The sequence below is a fragment of the Gadus morhua genome, chromosome 9 (genome assembly GCF_902167405.1).
Source record: "Gadus morhua chromosome 9, gadMor3.0, whole genome shotgun sequence".
NCBI classification, from domain to species: Eukaryota; Metazoa; Chordata; class Actinopteri; order Gadiformes; family Gadidae; genus Gadus; species Gadus morhua.
In genome coordinates this window covers 23,752,658-23,774,941 of record NC_044056.1, presented here as the reverse complement: position 1 = coordinate 23,774,941, position 22,284 = coordinate 23,752,658, and the positions used below count along the sequence as shown (strand labels likewise).

The window sequence follows — 22,284 nt, the reverse complement described above, 5'->3', positions numbered from 1 at the left end:
AACTGCCGTAGGCAGAATCTGGACTCATCACTGAACATAACGTTCCTCCACATGTTCAGGTTCCAGTGCACGTGTTGCCGACACCAGCGCAAACGGGCCTGACGGTAAAGGGCAGTAATGGCTAGGGATGGGAATTGATAAGAATTTCACGATTCCGATTCTGCTTATCGATCTGATTCCTTATCGATTCTCTTTGGGTGAGAAAATAAGTACAAATGTGTTTGTTTGTATTAAATCTCTAATATCTGATCAGAAGTGCATCTAGTATTAGGAAATTGTACATTTTCACAGCAATTGGTCCAGACAAAAAAATATATGTTTGGTTTTCTTAAGCCCAAATGCCATCATTATGTGCCATAAAACTACAGTCAAGTAAGAGCTTGTGCCTTTTGGAATACTAACGGTGCTCATTTGCATTCAACTTGTAACAAAATTCAACTGACATAAACAAAATAAATAAGCGACATTCCTGCAAATGAATTGCATGCTGTGTAGCCAAATGTTTCAGCATATTGGAGGTAGTTCCCCCCTTTGATGAAATGGAAACTTTACAATTGTTGCAATTGGCAATATTATCGTCTATTCACGTGTGTTTTGTCACGCCACAAATCATAATGTGTCGCTGTGCAAGTTTTGTCGAATTTGTCGCGCCACAACAAGATAACCACCATTGCATGTCTTTACCTTTTGTGGAAGAGGGAGAGACTTCGGAGGACCTGACGCAGTCTATTCATAATATTGACCACATTGGAAGAGGCAGTGAATGAAGTATTGATTAGACAGAGATTTATTAGATGCGCCAACCTAATAAACCGTTGGAACACACAAGACCGGAAACCATAGCAACGCCGGTAAACAAACCCCGAGAAGCCCAATCCCTATGAGAGCTCCCCACGCTACGGCCATCTGGAGGCGCACAGAGCTGTTGGCCGTGATATTATGTATACAATTATATTATATTATATTATATTATATTATATTATATTATATACTACAGGGGTTGACACTAAGGTTTCAAAAGCACTTGCCGATCGGGCAAGTAGAGGTCAGGTTCAACTTGCCCGAATGTGATCAGAATCATGAACAGGCCACTTTTTGCCAGGCACGCAGCCTGGTTTTGGGGGGGCTCAGAAAAATTTTCCTAGCTCAGACTGAAGCTGAATGTTAGCTTCCACACATGAAAAATAATGAACTCCTCTTTGTTTACTTATTTATCGAGCGGTCACATCGTGCCATGAAGGGATTTCAGTCCACCGTTGCAACCTATTAAAGCTATCGCCAAGTTATATGTAGACCTGCATGATTTCATGCAAATGTACTTAACTCAATGTCAGAGGTAGTAGCAAAGATATGTATTTTTTAACTTTTACGTTTCTTGTAGCTCTAACTGAAAGATCACAATCGCGTTTCTAGTAGTGTTGTCAGTTACGATACTGAATTTTCTAACTATGACACTATACCTGGAAAAATATCGATATTCTATCCGATTTTCGATATCAGGGGAAAAGTTTTTTTCAGGAAAGAACATATCCAAAGTAAATAGAGTATATCTCCACAACTGCAAGGGCGTTTAATGTCATCTTTGTGCCAAAAGAAAGATTGTTGTGAAAGTGAAATATTCAATGGGGATGATACTTGGTTAAAGTGAATAAAGCCATGGAACACAGCATAAGTGGAAAATAACATTTCCACCTGAAATAATTATCAGTTGGTCTTTATCAGTTGGGAGCGATGTCTTACTATGAGACACAAATAAAGGTAGATATCTTACAATTTAGACATTGACACCTCTATTTAAAGTTCAGGGCAAATATATTCGGATGCACCAAGCCAAACACTCGCAAATAAACATATGGCCACTAGATTGCGCTGAAGAATATGTTTTCTGATTGAAGGCAATTTACCTATTTCCTAAGAATCCTTCTCTTATTCATTGATTGAAAACACAATGTTTAGTTGCAAAATTTGGCCCAGACACTGGGATATCTGTTTATGGTGGTTTTATTCGACCAGAATCAACTTTTTGGACAAAAATCACAAAGGTAATACTTCATTTTTGGTTGTTAAAAGAAAAGGGGACGTTTCTTCTTAAGTTGTTTTTTGCGAGTTTTAGTCACAGAATGATATGGTTTGGACTGTTGGAATAAGTGGAGGCTCAGCTTTCATGTAATATATAGTTTGTGAGGGTCCAATTTCGTGAAAAAGATCGCTATTGCTGTGCATGTGCACAGTTATGAAACCCAAAACCGTGTTCTTGCATATGACTTTCCTTGGTAATTTGCCTCAATCCAAAGTACTTCCAAGCTGCACTCCTCCATCTCCATCTCCTTCTACCTAAACCGTTCGCGGAGGAGCTGCACTTGCGATGCTAGCTTTGTTGGCTAACCTTTAGCTAACACCTTCGAATCACGGCCAGAGAACGTACAGCGAGTGACAGAAGGCGGGGCTATATTCGCACTGAAGCGATGCGTGTCTGTTAACTCGTTTTCCGAGAGAAGAGAAGACAGCGCGCTGATAAATTGCAAATACTTATATTTTGTGTTATTTTGCAGAAAAAAAGGTTGTTCTGCAGTTTCTAAAAACATTTGAATAAATAGCCTTTATATTAACATCCACCCAAAATCCACTTGCCCGTTCGGGCAACCAGAAATCAATCTCAACTTGCCCTAATATGACTTTTGGTTGCCCCGGGCAAGCGGGCAACCGTTAATGTCGAGGCCTGTACTATTATATATTGAGCTCCGGGAGTCGCAAACAGCAACAATCACTTTCTCCTCCATGTTGCAGTTCACCCCGGACTGCACTGCCCTGAGTTTGATGGTTGAACGCTGATTGACTGTTACGTAACACATGTCACTCACTGGTCATGCTGTTGAAAGCTGATTGGCTGTCATCACACGAAATTCGCGTCAAAGTTGAAATATTTAAACTCGAGCGAATTTGTCGCGGCACAAATCCTGGTGAACTCGCTCGCCTGTGCACGGCGAAAGTGTGGCGCGACAAGTAAACATGGCGCCGCCGAGGAAGAAGGGCACTGTGCGTTCACACCAAACGCGACAGGGCGACAAGATCCCATACAAAGTGAACGTAGACGCGTATCAGGTGAATTTTTCGCGAGAGAAATCCGGTGAAAGGTTCTGATTTGTCGCGCCACACTTTCGCCGTGCACAGGCGAGCGCATTCACCAGGATTTGTGCCGCGACAAATTCGCTCGAGGTGAAATATTTCAACTTTGACGCGAATTTCGCGTGATGACAGCCAATCAGCGTTCAACAGCGTGGCCACTGAGTGACATGTGTTACGTAACAGCCAATCAGCGTTCAAACATCAAACTCAGTGCAGTGCAGTCCGGGGTGACCTGCAGCATGGAGGAGAAAGTGATTGTTGCCGTTTGCGACTCCCGGAGCTCTATCTATAATAATAAGTATAATATAATAAGTATATAATATAATATAATTATATATAATATCATGGCCAAAAGCTCTGTGCGCCTCCGGATGGCTGTAGCGTGGGGAGGTCATAGGGATTTAGCTTCTCGGGGTATGTTTACCGGCGTTGCTATGGTTTCCGGTCTTGTGTGTTCCAACGGTTTATTAGGTAGGCCCATCTAATAAATCTCTGTCTAATCAATACTTCATTCACTGCCTCTTCCGTGGTCATTACAATATTATGAATAGACTGCGTCGCGTCCTCCGACGTCTCTCCCTCTTCCACAAAAGGTAAAGACATGCAATTGTGGTTATCTTGTTTTGGCGCGACAAATTCGACAAAATTTGCACAGCGACAGTCGACAGATTATGATTTGTGGCGCGACAAAACTTCGGCGACAACACGAACGGGCGACAAATGTTGCGTTTGGTGTGAACGCACAGTGTTCCCTTCTCTCGCTCTTTCCTGTGGCTCTCTGCTTCACAGACTCATATGCATTAAACACACTCACTCCCCCCGCCCGTTGCGAGTCCACGAGATTCTCATGGACGCGCGTGTGTGACATAGTCTGGAAGGCGCGCTGCTGTAGGTGTGTGTACCTCCGATCGGCGAGTGAGAAGATCAAGAGAGAGAAAAAAGGATGGAAACTGAGGATTTGGTTTCGAAAAAAAATAGCAATGGATCCGTCGTCTGGCAGTGAATATCAAATCATTATTATTCAAACCGTTAATAAATAATTAACGGTTTGAATAAATGCTGTGTTGGTAAATCTAACTTGCTGTGATTTTCCTTTTCTTATTTGTAAGTTCTTAATTGTTCCAATAGAAAGCACTAATGAGTTTAAACTAGGGATGGGCACGAGTAGTAAATTCAAAACTCGAGTGATCGAAGGAATTCCTCGAGGATCAATCGAGTACTCGTTGAAACAAATTTATTTTTAGAATGCAACGCATCTGCAGCAGGAATAGGCCTAATGATGAACGGCAATATTACCAACCAAACATGCAATGCTTATTCTCCATCAAAACAGTCCGAGTTATCAGAGTATTCATTATTTATTTTTGCAAACGTTCAAAACACATTTTCCTTACAAAAATAAATATGCGTCTCACATTTAAATCACGTCGAACCAAGGCCTGTAACGGTTTAAAAAAAAAAAAAAACGAAACAAGTAGCCTAACCATTGCAAATAATTAAAAGCTGCAAATAAAACGGCAGTAAATGGACTATGGAAATACTCAGCGTTGTGATCTTCTCTACACGGCAGGGATTACAGCTGCGTCTTGCGGCGGTGAAAATAGCCGACACACTTGGTTGCTGCGGGTCTGCTTTCCCGAACTCACCATTGTGTTTCAGGAGCATATGTTGCCGCATAGTACTTGTAGTACTCTGGTAGCTCGATTTCGCTTGGCATATTTTACATTTCACCTTATGATCTCCTATTACTTTAAAGTATTTCAATTATTTGCTGCGCTTTGCTTTAACCTCAATCTCTTAACTTTTTGAATTCTGGCGTGCCTGCACACGGCACGACACCCGCCACACAGAAATTTGATACATCTCATTTGCTTTGTGCCCACGGCATGCGTTAGTGGTGCCGCACAGAAAATTGATACATTTGCTTCAGAAAACTTTGTGTGTGTATTAGTGTTGCACCGATTCCGATACCAGTATCGGAAGGAGATCCGATCCAGCACTAAAATGGTGGTATCGGAATTGGCGAGTACCAACAAATAGTGCATCGATACCATTTTGATGCTTGTATGTCACCTAAACGCAGCCTTCTCTCTCCCGACACTCACTATCGCTATTGGCCTGCTCCTGACCAATGAGAGCGGACCAATAGCCGCTCTTAACCGTCTTTTTCATGCGGCGGGAAAACAAACCAGGAGAAGAAAATGTCTGCAGTGTGGAATTATTTCATTATAGAAACGCTGGCGAGTACATTGGCTAAATGCAAGATTTGCGACCTGAAAGTTTCGAGACGTGGAGTTAAACGGGGCAGTTTACCTCGAACCTGATAAAACATTTGAAGTCGAAACATGTGAACGAACACAAAGAGTTCGAGACTGAGGCAACTGCAGCTAGCAAGAGAAAGCGGGATGGACCGCAGCAACGATCCCTGGTCAGTTCACTTCGTGCGAAAGAGCAGTGGGACGAGAAGAGTGAAGCAGCAAGACAGATGTCCGAGAAAATAACCGAGATGACTGTTCTCTGTAACCTGCCCCTCTCCTTCGTTGAAAGCGTGGGCTTCCGGCTTTTTATGGCTCACGCAGTACCTAAGTACAAGGTCCCAAGTCGCAAATACATCACGGGGACGACTATCCCTGCACTAAAACATAAAGTAACGGAGCATGTTTTAGGAAAGCTAGGGGAGGCAGGGACCATAAGCTTTTCAACTGACATCTGGAGCAGCTAAGTCTCCCCACTTTCCCTGCTTAGCTTGACAGCCCACTGGGTAAACTTGGAAACATTCACTCCAGAAAGCGTCATACTTCATGCGAATGAATTCAAGGGATCACACACGGGCGAAGCTATTGCAGGAGCAATAGAGCGCATGCTGCTCAACTGGAGCATCCCGAAGTCAAAGGTAACGTAACTTTTCTAGTCTAGACTTTGAAAGAAATGGCGCAGTAATTTGCGGCAGTAATTTGAGCCGTAAAGGTGTGTGTGTGTGTGTGTGTGCGTGCGTGTGTGTGTGTGTGTGTGTCGTGCTCTCTATTGCGACTTGTCTATTTAAGCAATATAGCACTCGTGGGAGTGGGGTAGGTAAGGGATAATCCCTTACCTACCCCACTCCCACGAGTGCTATATTGCTTTTATAAAACAATTCTACCGTCAACAAATTAACATTTCAACACGAAGCTTTGGTTAATTTTTATTATTATAATTACATTATTATTAATAATATTATTCTTATTATTATTATTAAAGGTCCATGCCATTCTTCGGGACAATGCAAGCAATATGAAGAAGGCAATGAGGGACCTGGGAGTCTCCAGCCTGGGATGTTTCTCGCACATGATTCAACTCGTGGTGCACGATGGACTGCTGTCCCAGCGAAGTGTGAGCGATGCGCTGGCCAGTGGGAGAAAAATAATTGGGCACTTCAAACATTCCCCATTGGCCACATCAAGACTTGAAACTGTCCAGACGGGACTGGGAATGCCAGTCAAACGTCTGATCCAAGATGTTCCCACCCGCTGGAACAGCACCTTTTATATATGACTGCGAGCCTGCTGGAGCAAAAGAGTGCCATCTCACTCTATGCTGCAGACCACCAGCTCCCAGCAACACTGACAGCAAGTGACTGGACCTTGCTGGAGAAAATCAACACTCTTCTGGCTCCATTTGAAGAGATCACAAAACAGATCAGCTTCGCCACCTCCACCACCTCAGAGGTCATCCCCTCAGTCATCGTCCTGAAGCGTCTGTTGGCCAAACAGACCACAGAGGACAGCGGGATAAAAACAATGAAGCCGACACTTCTAGCAGCTATGGGCACAAGATTCCAGACCGTTGAGGCGGAGACCTTGTACTCTGTTTCAACCATATTGGACCCACGTTACAAAGACAGGTATGTTACTTTAATTGTGAGCTGTATAGTGTAAAGTTTAAACATCTTGTGTTAGTGTGTAATTAAATGCAGTGCTAAATAACAGCATATATGAGCTAACAGCTATATTATGCCATTCTGTTTACTTTGTTACTGCAGATACTTCACAAGTGCAGAGAGCAGCAAGCTTGCAAGAAGTGCACTGACCCAAGAGGTGGAGAAAAATGAGGAGTCATCACTGCAGACAACCACCACCGAGGCAGCAGACCCAGCCAGTAAGACCCCACGGATGACAGCAGAGCCCAACACAAGCAGCTGCTTTAAGGGGCTGTATGAGGAATTCCTGCAAGAGCATGCTGCTGAACAAGGTGGGGCCAGCAGCACAGTTACACAGGTGCAGATAGAGACATATCTGGCTGAGAAAACATTCCACCGCACAGAGAGCCCATTCGAGTACTGGGGAAAGAATAAAGAACGGTTCCCCTCCCTGGCTACTACAGCTGCAAAGTTTCTCTCCGCTCCCTCCACCAGCGTAGATAGTGAGAGGCTTTTCAGCACAGCTTCTAACATACTTGATGAGAAGAGGGATAGGCTGTCAGGAGATCATATAGAAACACTAATCTTCCTCAAGAAAAATCTGCCAATGTACCTGAGCTTGAACCCCAAAGACTTGAATCCTCAAAAGTAAACAAGAGTAAACACTACTTCTTGTTGTGTGACAGATCTGTCACTGATTAATGCTATTTGTTCTTACCTCAGATATGTTAAATTAATGCAGCTATCTCTCAAATGTACCTCATATGTATATTATTTTAATACAATTTAACGTTCTACTTCTTACTGTTGCACTAGTTTTATACACTATTATTATGTTATAATTTTATGAAAGTTGCACTATTTTGGCATTTGAGAGCCAAAACTCAGGGTTTTTAAGAGTTTGTAATGTATTTTTAATGTAATGTAATTTTAATGTATTTTACTTTCTTACTGTTGCACTGTTCACTTCTATTATACATGTTCTAATTTCATGAATGTTGCACTATGTTGGCCTTTGAGAGCCAAAAGTTTATTCAGCTATTGTTGTCACCCATACCAGGTAGGCAATAAAAAGTTTTACTGGATTCACTTTGTATTAGTCTTCCTGCTTCACAAAGGTAGGCAGCAGCTTGACAAAGCCATGATGGCAATGATTTTACATCCAAGTAGTATGCAGCTCTTCATATATACACACACACACATCAATTTCAAACAGAGTGGTATCGGTATGGTATCGGTATCGGCCGATACTGCACAGCCAGGTATCGGTATCGATATCGGAGCCAAAAAATGGCATCGGTGCAACACTAGTGTGTATATGCAAACTCGAGTTTGCCTGTCCACCAACCGAGTTCATTTGTAACGAGGAGTACTCGAGTAATCGATTCCTCACGCCCATCCCTAGTTTAAACAATATGTTGTTTCATGTAATCGACATGCAGACTTATGTTTCAGGAATACTAGAATTATTACTGACGTAACATTATGCCAGACATGGTTGAATCGAGCATTTATGATGTGTGCTCTAGAGGAGATTCAAAATATATCGAGATACATATCGTGTATCGAGATGTAGTAAAAAAATATCGAGATATTCATTTTGGCCCAGATCGCCCAGCCCTAAATTGGGCACCTGATTGGCAGCACCTGGGGGTACCAGAAGCTCAAAACAAGTGTCAATAGAAACAGCAAAACACCCTGTTTGGCAACGGCAGAAAAGATTTGGCAAATTTTTCATGGGCGGAACCCACATACTCAGCGCTGCTGCTCATCCCACAAATGCATTTTCCTTGGAAATGGGGCACCATTTGAAAGGGAACTAAACAGGCTATCCAACGGTATAAGATTCATTGCCAAAATGCATTTTTTGTTACCACAGAGAAATAATCTACCAAACACAAATTTCCTTACTTTTTGTGCTATGTTTATATATATATATATATATTTTATTTGCATTTCCTTATTTATTAAAAAATATATATTTACTTTTACTATTGAGGATATCTAACAAGTTTGCACTGCAGAAATGCCATTATTAAGATATTTATTTTTTATTTATTTAATTTTGTAAAATATTGTAATTTTGAAAACAGTACTGTACACAGTTTATAGTTTTTGTATTTTTTTATAATAGCTTAAGTTTGTATGTTTGAGTTGAGAAATAAACATTTAAAAATGATCAGTAATCTGTGTGCATTTTCCTTGATAACCAAGCAAGTAGACTCATGACAATTTGTTTATTATATCGCAATAGCAATATTGTCCACTATAGTGGCAATTTGACTTTTTCACCAAATCGTACAGCATTACTACCAATCAAACACTAACAATGTTTAAAAAACGATCCACCAGATGTTTCTTGGACAACACAAACAATATGCCCAAAGCACCGCAAAACAATATTGGAATTTCAGTTGTATATTTGATGCAAAACCAATAAAGTTGTGCACAAAAGCTAACCATCATCTAATCATTGTTGATAACTATCGTATAAGAAAAATGAACCACCATCCTAAAGTAATGTTTCATGGGGTAGGCGATGCATTGAATTCCATTGATTTGTTTTGATGATTTATTCCTTGCATATCAATGCTATGCTATGTCCCCTTGTCCTCACAGCCTCCATTGTACGTGTGCTGTCTAATCAAATCCTTACCTCCCCCTAAATAAAAACCCTTATTCGAAAAGTACAAATACATTTCAGATGTGGGCAGTTAAGTTAAGTTATGATGCATAAGCTAGGGCTTGCCCGAATTATTCGAATATTCGTTCGGAAAATTTGTATTCGAAGCTTAAATCAGTATTCGGAGCTTTGTTTTTTTTTGTTTTTTTTCACGTACGTGACGTTACCAGAGCAAGGGAGGCAAACTATAAGCGTCAGCGACACCAAGCAGAGAAGCGAGAGAGGTGGAGGAAGAATAGATATCTTGTTTCCCTTTACTTTATAACACAACATTAGCGGGATCTCTGGAGGAAAAGTAATACTTAAAACCTTAGCTTAATTGTTTGTTTACGTTCGTTGTACAGCGCCGCGCCAATCAACTGTGACTGGCTTGCTGCAGAGCGTGAGCGTCTTGGGAATACCCGGTCAATATAATGGATATAATATGGACACGTAAGACAATCAATATTCGGTATTTGTTATGGATTTATTGTACAAATTCCCTGAAAAGCTTCACGTTCCAGGATGAATTGAAAAGCTCCCGTAAGGGCTGAGATGGCAGAGAACAGCTGATTTGGAACGAACAGCTGTTCGCTTTCAAGGGGAAAATCTAAGGAACTTCAACCTACTTAGGCCTACTAATTAACGTTCAAAAGCTATTAAATCTTCAACAAAATATGCAGATACTGTCAAAATCGGTTCCAGGGAGTATATAGGGATTATTAATGTTGTTTTTGTTTTTTCTGGAACGAGTATTCGAATATTCGCTCGGAAAAACCAACGAGTATTCGAAGCCTAAAAAATGGCATTCGGGTCAGCCCTAGCATAAGCTGTGACATTTGCAAAGTGATGAATTCCCCTCTTCTGTCCGGCGACAACAGCTTGCTCAATGCTACCATCACCGTCTAAATTGCTCGTTTTCCTTCCAAACAGAAACCGCTCTTTAAAATAGGTTTCCCCACCGTCCGACAGATCATTATTTTAATCTGTTGGTTTGCTAATTGCTGTAAAAGCACTCGAGACGTGTTTATACGCCCCTTGTGTTCCTGCTTTTAACAGTCTGACACAGTACTAGTACAATATATTTAAGAGTTTGTTTGCATCCAAGAGGACCACAAGCACCCTCAATCACACAAAATTAAGTGTATAGGAGGGGTGATTAGGACCATTAACAAAGGCTGGTTTTAAATTTAAATATTAATTACCGAAAGCATAATCTAAATTACAGGTAGATTAGATAAAACTATGTGGAGCCCTCTCCTCTTGTTTGAATGTACAAACAAGAGGAAAATGGTAAATACCTTGTTTACCGGAGAAGCATAGTAGAGCCCCACAACATGATCCTCTGAAGAAGACAATGACATAACCCACGCCCGTGTGTGTGTGTGTGTGTGTGTGTGTGTGTGTGCGTGCGTGTGTCCGTTAATGGAATTCCATCAAAATGATTGTTGATGGTTATTTTAACAAGTGCCGTGGGAATGGTCCAAGTGTCTCGGCTAGCTTGCTGTTGTTGCGCAATTAAAGATGACCAGCCATTAAGCTCATCTAAGGCCTCCTACAGCTCAAGACGTTACCTTTGGAGCTTTAATTTTAACATGAAAAATTAGCAAAACACACAAGGTAATGAATCATGCAGTGTCTCTAGTGAGTGAGTGAGTGAGTGAGTGAGTGAGTGAGTGAGTGAGTGCACTGCTATGGGAAAGCCCAACAGGCTTTAGTGCACTTCCCCACCATCAGCCTGAAACCTGACCCCAACCCCAGTTGAAGGGTTGTGTTTGGAGACAGGTAAGGTAACTCTGGGACCCCCGCCCCCCCCCGCCCCCCATCCATCCTCTTTACACAGACAAAGTACTTTCACGCAACACTCGCAGACGCAAGCACAAATTGTACCACTTCATGATTGCGGTTTTGCAGCCAGCTATCACATTACAAATCCTGGGGCTGCATGAGTAACCATGGCAACACCTTCCAAAATACCCCCACCACACATGCAACTATGAAGGCTCTCTCTCTCTCTCTTTGACGCACCGAGGCACCACCACCGGGCCCCGGGGGCCCCTGCTCTCCCTCTCCCCCTCGCTGAGGGGCTTTCCTATTTCCTCAGTCTTTTAACAACACAAACCCCAATAAACAGCGGTAATGGTCGGTCCACACTGGACTTCGCACGCTCTGTGTGTGTGTCTCTCCTGCATCTCTCCAGAGGTAGAGGGGCTCCTTACAGCCCCTTCAGGACTCACACAGATCTCTCTCTCTCCCTCAAACTCAATGCCCTTTAAAAATCTCCCCAAAACAGAAAAAACACTAAGAGCAGCCAATCCGAACCCTGACAGGATTAACAGGATAATTGTGTCGGTAGCACCCTGCTGTGTGTGTGTGTGTGTGTGTGTGTGTGTGTGTGTGTGTGTGTGTGTGTGTGTGTGTGTGTGTGTGTGTGTGTGTGTGTGTACACTTCTTTGGGAATGTGGCCTGCTGTAAATATTATAACAATAACATATTTTATTATATGTATTCTGACATGTATTTTGTAATGTGTCTGCCCTGGGACTGCGATGTAGATGACCAATACCCACCAAGGAACAAGAAACCTTTGAAAGAACGAGGTGCTTTTCCACTGACGAACCAGAGTCTCTAGGTTCCAGGGACATTATTTTACCCCCAGAAAAGTCCCTGCTTGGGGGGTGGGCGGGCTCAGGGCTGAAGACATTCATCATGGGGATGTATATACATATATATATATACATACATACATATACACACACACACACACACACACACACACACACACACACACACACACACATATATTAGAGCTGTCAGTTAAACGCGTTATTAACGGCGTTAACGCAAACCAATTTTAACTGCGTTAAAAATTGTATCGCGCGATTAACGCAATTATTTTATTAAAAAAATAAAAATAAACTTCTTTTTTTTTTTTTTTTCTTTGGCTCAAAACAAAGAAGCAGTAGCCTGACTGCTATGTTCAAATTACATTTGTTCAAAGCAATCGTTTAATTGCACTATAGGCTCTTTTTTTGTATCGTCCTGTTTTGATCAGTATATGCTAGGGATGGGCACGAGTAGTAAATTCCAAACTCGAGTGATCGAAGGAATTCCTCGAGGATCAATCGAGTACTCGTTAAATCAAATCTATTTTTAGAATGCAACGCATCTGCAGCAGGAATAGGCGGCAGGCCCGATGATGAACGGCAATATTACCAACCAAACATGTAATGCTTATTCTCCATCAAAACAGTCAGAGTTATCAGAGTATTCATTATTTATTTTTGAAAACGTTCAAAACACATTTTCCTTACAAAAATAAATATGCGCAGCGTCTCACAATTTAAATCACGTCGAACCAAGGCCTGTAACAGTTTAAAAAAAATGAAACAAGTAGCCTAACCATTGCAAATAAATGCTTAAAGCTGCAAATAAAACGGCAGCAAATGGACTATGGAAATACTCAGAGTTGTGATCTTCTCTACACGCCCGGGATTACAGCTTCGTCTTGCGGCGGTGAAAATAGCCGACACACTTTCACCGTTGCTGCGGGTCTGCTTTCCCGAACTCACCGTTGTGTTTCAGGAGCATATGTTGCCGCATAGTACTTTCTGGTAGCTCGATTTCGCTTGGCATATTTTACATTTCACCTTATGATCTCCTATTTCTTTAAAGTATTTAAATTCTTCGCTGCGATTTGCTTTAACCGCCATCTCTTGACTTTTTGAATTCTGGCGTGCCTGCACACGGCACGGAACGCGCCATGGAAATGGATGCATTTAATTTTCTTTGTGCCCACGTCATCCGTTAGTGGCGCCGACAGAAAATTGATACATTTGCTTCAGAAAACTTTGTTTGTGTGTGTGTATATGCCAACTCGAGTTTGCCTGTCCACCAACCGAGTTCATTTGTAACGAGTAGTACTCGAGTAATCGATTCCTCACGCCCATCCCTAGTATATGCCAATGTTGTTATCAATAAAAAAACATTTGCACAAGGCAAGCCGATGCACTTCTCCATGTTGATAAGAGCATTAAAATGAGAACAATTAATGGGACAAGAAATCAAGGGATATTTAGCATAGAAAAAAGAATTGCGATTAATCGCGATTACTCGCTATTAATCGTGAGTTAACTATGACAATAATGTGATTAAATATTTTAATCAATCGCTTGACAGCACTAATATATATATATATATATATCACCCGTCAAAAGATTCAACTTTAGGTTTTGTTCTGTGTATAACATGAGTCGTAATGGACGGCACTGCGATTCACGCCTAGGTCTTGAGCAGTGCTGGCGGTTTTCTCGCGGCTTTATGATGGAGCTGGTAGGGGAGCACTATTAACAAACAAGACCACTTAAATTCCAATCAAGACCCTGCTTTGATAAGAAAACTAAAAATGTGCTTTGTACATTGTGGAAAAAGTTTCAATGAAATAAACCTATAAATATATAAATAAATAAATGTATAATAATTGTAATTTGACTAATATTATTATTATTACTTAATAAGCAGACCGTTATTAGTAGGTAGAGCTTTTTGATAATGGATGGGAAGGAGGTACCGGTGGTAAAGACAGAAAATAAATAACTGCATTAAAAACATTAGACAACTTAATTCAGGTGTGTTAATTGTTCAAACGAATGAACAGATGGATAGTACACGACAAAGGACATGCTGCCAATACTGCGAAAAAGTGGCTAATAGAAGGTTACGATCAAATATGTAAGGGTGCTACCAAATGAAACAGTGTCACCAGTGAGAGCCGTAGAAAAGTTAGTCTTGAGGCCTGGGTTTGCAGTGCTGAACATCTGATTGGTTGAGTACTCTAAGCATTTCATTTCAGCCATTTCAACATCTGCAGCCGCGAACCAACAGTTTTTTGCTGTAAATCACACAGTCCTCTTATTGCATCCATAGTGGTTTCCTACATTTATATAATTAGCGCTTTGTGTTGTATGCGGTGATCATTCATCTTGATAGCAGTCGGTGCTACAAGCAAAGTTTACTTGCACTCAGAGAAGTGAATATCGGTTGAGCAGTTACTCATCTCCTTTAAAAGAGTGATAGCCTACTTTGGGTTAATGAATCGGAAAAACTACCTCTAAAACAAACCTCTCCAAAACAGGGATGATTTAAAGAATACACAATCATTTACCTTAATACCCCTCATCCAACAACTGACATGCGATAGACCTTTTTACCCTTGGATTACAAATAAAACTCCACAATAATTGAATCCTCTAAATCCACAGGATATTTTATTTACGGAGCATAGGCTCAGAATCAGATTCACTTGCTACACGAGGTTGGGAGTTGAATCCATTTTTCACTGCCGCGATTCGAACAGTGCAATCACACCAAAGGCCCAGTGAGTATTCTACTCACAGTACACAAGTTTGATCGTGCAAGTGTTTTGAAGAACATTGGAACTCTTGTGAACGCCAACTTTTCTTTCTGCCAATATATTTTCGTGAGTTGAATCACTCGAAATCTAGGGATGCACGATATATCGGCATTAATATCGGTATTGGCCGATGTTTGTCATTTTTTGACACATCGGCATCGGTCCGATGAGTAAAATTGGGCCGATATCCACAACCGATGTATATCCTCTAGTTGCTGTTTGTGTGTCGGGAGAGGGAGAAGGAGGGGGAGGGGGATTTGGCCATGTATATAGGGGGATTATTTGTTTATCAACACGGCGGATGCTCGCGCAGAATGATCGCAAAAAGTAAATTTGTTTGACCGGTTGCCATGGTTATCTCCGTGTGGTTAATTTGCAGTTGCGGTGTTAATTAGCGATGTTGTCAGCTTACTGCTATATTAAATTGTAATCAGGAAAGACAGTTATATGCTATAGACCCTATAGTATCTGTGGTATAAAGGCTGGGGCGAATTTCAAATTGTAAATATATACACTTTATGTTGAAAGTATAGACCGTCGCGATTCCCATTGAAACGAATGGCGCAGTGATTATTCTTCAAAACGAGAGCTGGTAAATTGTGAAAAATGAATTAAACTGTAATCAGACAATGCGGTTATATGCTATATACCCTAGAGTATCTGTTGTATAAAGGCTGGGCCGAATTTCGAATTATAAATATGCACACTTTATGTTGAAATCTTAGACCGTCGCGATTCCCATTGAAACGAATGGCGCTGTGATTATTCTTCAAAACGAGAGCTGGTAAATTGTGAAAAATGAATTAAACTGTAATCAGACAACGCGTTTATATTTAGAGTATAGGTTGGGTGGTAAAGGTTGGTTACTTATGTTTCATGGTAGCCCTGTAACCTTGTTATTTGGAAGTTAAATACGTTCTGAAAATAAAGGAAGATATTCAAAAATTCAGTTTGCATGATTTTCAGTCTGTACAAAATTTTATCAGAATCAGAATCAGAAAGGATTTAATTGCCAAGGAGGTTTTACACCAGCCAGGAATTTGTCTTGGTAATTTATCAACTAAGAATTAAAGAAAAACAAACACATATCGATAACTGTAAATATCGGTTACTGGCCATAACAGCAAAATTAATATCGAATATCGGTATCGGCCAAAATTTTCATAACGGTGCATTCTAGGGATGGGCACGAGTAGTAAATTCCAAACTTGAGTGATCGAAGGAATTCCTCGAGAATCAATCGAGTACTGGTTTAATCAAATCTATTTTTAGAATGCAACAATTCTGCAGCAGGAATAGGCCTAATGATGAACGGCAATATTACCAACCAAACATGTAATGCTTATTCTCCATCAAAACAGTCAGAGTTATCAGAGTATTCATTATTTATTTTTGCAAACGTTCAAAACACATTTTCCTTACCAAAATAAATATGCGTCTCACAATTTAAATCACGTCGAACCAAGGCCTGTAACGGTTTAAAAAAAACAAAAACGAAACAAGTAGCCTAACCATTGCAAATAATTTAAAGCTGCAAATAAAATGGCAGCAAATGGACTATGGAAATACTCAGCGATCTTCTCTACACGGCCGGGATTACAGAAGCATCTTGCGGCGGTGAAAATAGCCGACACTTGGTTGCTGGGGGTCTGCTTTCCCGAACTCACCGTTGTGTTTCAGGAGCATATGTTGCCGCATAGAACTTGTAGTAGCCCTACTCTGGTAGCTCGATTTCGCTTGGCATATTTTACATTTCACCTTATGATCTCCTTTTTCTTTAAAGTATTTCAATTCTTCGCTGCGCTTTGCTTTAACCGCCATCTCTTAACTTTTTGAATTCTGGCGTGCCTGCACACGGCACGGCACGCGCCACACAGAAATTGTATACATTTAATTTGCTTTGTGCCGACGTGACGGCATGCGTTAGTGGCGCCGCACAGAAAATTGTATTGTATGTGTGTATTGTATTGTATGCGTGTGTATATGCAAACTCGAGTTTGCCTGTCCACCAACCGAGTTCATTTGTAACGAGGAGTACTCGAGTAATCGATTCCTCACGCCCATCCCTAGTGCATTCCTATCGAAATCTGCATGAACCAGGTTGTTTGTGCCACGCCACTCATTAAGGGTAACGCGCAGGAATATTCAAATATTTATTACCCCCGCCATGGTTGACAATGAATGAACAATGAATTGGCGGAACACTTTACTCGTAAGAGTGTATGGAGGTTTGCACGATCAAATTAACCGACAACATAGGGCAGGAGTAACTTTAACTAGTCCCTTGAGGTGTGGTTCCTGGGACACAAAGTTCCTGGTCAATTTGGTGAAAACGTGGCTCAGGAGGCAATAATCAAGGACAATGCATCTCATTGTGCCTGGGGTCTTTCTAATACATTGTCCAAATAAACAAGTTTAAATGAACAGCAAATATCTGCAAAAAAAACAACTTTCTGGTGTGTGTGTGCGTGTGCGTGTGCGTGTGTGTGTGTGTGTGTGCAGGGACGTCCTTAGGGGGGGGGGAATTAGGATGATTCCAGGGGCGCAGCACTGACGGGGGGCGCCCCAGAGGACACTGGTGGTATTATTGTTTTTTTGTGGTTTGTTCCTCCATTTTTACAAAATCATTAGAAAGTCTTCACCCTATTATCACCCCTCTCATTTGTCATTATTTGGTACAGCCCACGTCTTACGCTACTGCAGAGCAAAGTAGCAGCCAGGCAGATCAGAAGCAAGTGCAGACTGCTAGTGTCTTAAACTAGCAGGCCAAGCAACGTGGCAATAGCGTCTTCATAGGGTCAACGTCTTTCCTAGGTGTAAATTAACACTTAACCTTAACCTACACCCTCCAGCCAATCAGAATCGAGTATTCACCCAGACCATGGTATAAATGGAGATAATGCAATGATTAACATTCCATGCTAAAATTCAGCAAAAATTACAAGTAGTCTACCCTTAGATTAATAGCTGCTATTTATTGTAGGCTAATGCAGCAAATCAAAACATACAAATACATATTTAGTCATGCCCAGCTCAATCCAATCAAATAGACTGTTGACAACATTGTTTAATATGTTCAGATAATTATGAGACATATTCTGAATTATAAGATGTATCTTAGAGTCAGGGCCCTCTTCAAGCCATGATGATCACACAGAAGAAACCAGTGAGGTTGAAATAGAAGAAGGGGAGAAGGAGGACATTCTAAGTAGAAGCAGCACTGTCACAGTCTATTAGTTTATTTCTGTCTATAGTAACTACAACCCAGGTAAATGTGTAACTAAATACTAACTAACTATCTAGTGTACAAAGTAGCCTAGGTAAGTAGGTAAGTTTATCATGTTGTTATTCAGTTGTTATTCATTTTCTTCTGATGATAATGACTACCCAATTTTGACCCAGTATTACCCAATATTTAATGATTATAAAATGTGAATGAATATATAACATAAAAAATGTAGGCTATATATAATTTCATTTTTTTTTTTAATATATATATTTTTTTTCTTTTTTTTTCTTCTAACTTAATTCTGTCAGGGGGCCCAGAATTCCTAGGGACGTCCCTGTGTGTGTGTGTGTGTGTGTGTGTGTGTGTGTGTGTGTGTGTGTGTGTGTGTGTGTGTGTGTGTGTGTGTGTGTCTTTAGACGTTTTTACACTGACAAATATGCCCGTCTTATGCTCGCCTTTTTCCCGGCATGGTCCTGGATTTACACTGCCCTTTGAAATCACGGGCTGGAGCCGGCACCCCAATTGACCCTCCCGGACCCTGAACACATTGCCGGTTTCAATCTGATGTAAATGAGATTAGACGGCTCCATGCTTCAGTAATCGAAGACAGGGAAAGATGGTGCGATCTACGAGGAAGACTTTTTATCCTCTGGTTAAAAAACAAGTGGCGAGTAAAATTAAGAATATGTTGCGGTTTTTGCACTTGGAAATAGTTAGCCACGTTTTTAGCCTACACTCAGATGTATACTCATTCTTGCATCTGTCTCTTGAATCATAACATTTTTTAAACATTTGTTGTATGCAAATTATTTTAAGGAGGTCTTTAGAAAAGCCCTAACTTCTCAAGTGAACCAAGAAAGCCCGCTCCGTGACAACGGGGGATTTTACCCCCTCGGTTTTACACAGGCAAGGCAGTGAAATTGCCGGGCGTGCTAAGCTGCGACCGAACTAGCTTGGCGTTGTAAAAAGTGTGTCTGTGTGTGTGTGTCATGAGTTTGCTTCGGGGATCCAGGGACCAGAGGATCAACAGGACCCGAGGATCAACAGGACCAGAGGATCAACAGGACCAGAGGATCAACAGGACCAGAGGATCAACAGGACCAGAGGATCAACAGGACCAGAGGATCCAGGGACCAGAGGATCAACAGGACCAGAGGATCAACAGGACCAGAGGATCAACAGGACCAGAGGATCAACAGGACCAGAGGATCCAGGGACCAGAGGATCAACAGGACCAGAGGATCCAGGGACCAGAGGATCCAGGGACCAGAGGATCAACAGGACCAGAGGATCCAGGGACCAGAGGATCAACAGGACCAGAGGATCAACAGGACCAGAGGACCCAGTGACCAGAGGATCCAGGGACCAGAGGATCAACAGGACCAGAGGATCCACAGGACCAGAGGATCTCAACTTGACAAGTGTTGACCCAGGTACATGTTGGCATGGAGAACCAGAACGGGCCCCCGCACTAATGACAAATCCATCGAGTGTTCTCCACAGGCCCATTAGCAACAGATAACCGTGCTCTATAGCCAGGTGTGTAACGTACGGTATGTGTGCAGAGCAGACACTCACCAAACTGGATCCTAGTGCGGACCGCTCCCACTGGAACACTGTAAGCCTTCTCCAGGTAGTTCTTCACATCACACTTGGTCATCCTGTCCAGGGGAGGGAGAGGGTTAGAGATGTGTGTGTGTGTGTGTGTGTGTGTGTGTGTGTGTGTGTGTGTGTGTGTGTGTGTGTGTGTGTGTGTGTGTGTGTAGCCCGCACATTTTTACACATGCACTTCATTGAAACTGACACAACAATGACAATCACCAGGGGACAAAAAAAATGTTTTCACAATGCATCCTGTTATGGCTTGTTACCGAGAGAACCTTTCAATATCAACCCATTTCCACGCTTTTATTCTGAAAAGCAGGAAGCGGAGGAGAACGTCACTGGTGGTGATTCATCCAATTAGCTGTCTGGATGTATTGATTGCGCCCAATGAAACCCTACACAGGAAATGAGCCTGGCAACAATGCACCAGCTCAGCTAAAGCTAACCACTGGCATCTTGCTATTGATCGGTTCGGTCAGAGGAAGAAAGGCTTTTAACGGCTCAATCAATTTGTCCAATTGGATTACCCGGCTAGAGAGCACTTCCCAAATGCAATCGGACAAAGTGCACTATAGCGGCGTTACGGGCAAAAACCAGCTCCTCCAAAACGCTGTCTGCCCTGCCCGCTGATATGACTGACTAATGTAACACACTCCTGCTGCCTCTTTTGTCAATGGAAGTGGCCGCATCACTCGGGCCTCTGAACGGAAAGAGGAGTCAACTCCTCTCCATAGGTGAGAGGAGGCTCTTCTCCTCCCATGACCTCGCTCTGCTGCCCCTCTGAGGAGCTGATCTTCTCTGTAGAGGGACCACATCTGGCCCTGCCGCATCAAACCAGTATATTATATGGATATTTATGAAGCACTTTCTAATACATTTTTGCTAACCTGAAATACCACAATAAGTATTTCATTTAAAACTAAATGCAAACATATATTTATAGAAATACAGTGATTAATAGGCTCCTTAAATAAGAATTGAATCAAGAGGATACCAAGATGGAGAGAAGATGGACAAGACCGCCGAGCACCGGTCCTGGGTGATAGGTTACACAATTAAGAAAAAACACAACAATGGGCCTCTTCATAAATAATTTATATATTTTTATAAGTGTATATATATATATATTTATAAAAATGCGTTGTTTTTTTTAAACCTTAATTTTTGGTGCCACCCCCAGGTACTTGGTGCCCTACTGCGTACTCTGCGTATTGGGAGCGGCGGCCCTGTTGCTCACTCAAACAAATTGACATTGCCGCACATGGATAATTTGCATACGTGCACAGGACTGGCTGGCTCCGCAAGGCAAATAATGGAACATATTTATCAATTTATCTAGGTCTACCTGTCCATCTATCTATCTAACAACGCGTGTCTAGTTTTAATGTGATGTATTTTGTGCATGTCCACTCAGACTTGTCTCCCTTGTTCTGTGTGGTCTTGTAGGCTACTGTCCTGTTTGAGCCGAATCACCCAAATGAATTCCCGACGATTTGTGTCGTTTGGTATTAATAAAGACTTGACAAGGCTATCTATCTAGACTATTTAATTTAAAATGATTCACCTCAGGCTCCTTGAATAATGGGGAATAGCGGGAATAGAGGGATAAAAGACAAGAGATCAATCCCTTGTCATTTATCCCTTGTCTTGTCGATAAGTTTGTGTATGTGACGATTTCAAAAACGTGTTTTGTTTAAAGCACGACTACACGCGATTGGTTGGTTAGATTGGTGGGATGGAGAGCAAATGAAAATGATTCCCGCTTAAATATGAATGATCTAGATGGCAAATATGTTCTATAAATACTCACGTTTATCATCACTTGGTATCAAAATCACTATGGATGTTGCACTCATTAACTATTGAACACAAAACAGAAAACACAGCTGTCATTATCACTGTCACTGACAGCGATATATTGTATCACTTCTTATGACAAATGTACTTATTGCAAGTCGCTTTGGATAAAAGCCGGCTGTCTATCCTCAATTAAACTGCATTGAAGTGACACGTTTGTTCTGTGCATTATTCATTTGCATTATTATTGCATTATTATGCGTGCATTATTCCTTTGCACAACCAAACCTACTATTCCTTTGCACAACGTATGTATTTTCAATATTTGAAAACGATATCGTCCCATTCAGAGCAAGGAAGATTAGTATGCTAGGATCTCGGTTAGCAGGCATGTATCGCACCTATTTTACAATAATCTCAATCGTTTCATTAACTCACACACCAGACCGACCAACCAACCAACCAACCAACCAACCAACCAACCAACCAACCAACCAACCGTGACACCTCCGCCCAGGACAGAGACTTTTTGTTGCGTTCTCTGAAATGAAAAAAGG

General features: G+C 41.6%; 1 protein-coding gene across 1 annotated transcript in view; it reads right to left on the bottom strand.

The window, feature by feature from the left end:
• Positions 1–22,284, bottom strand: part of mrpl23 (mitochondrial ribosomal protein L23) — an 89,572-nt gene that overhangs the window by 51,462 nt on the left and 15,826 nt on the right. The window contains exon 3 of the mRNA XM_030365608.1: positions 19,904–19,986. Within this exon, the coding sequence (XP_030221468.1) occupies positions 19,904–19,986 (83 nt within the window). The remainder of the gene's footprint in view (positions 1–19,903; positions 19,987–22,284) is intronic.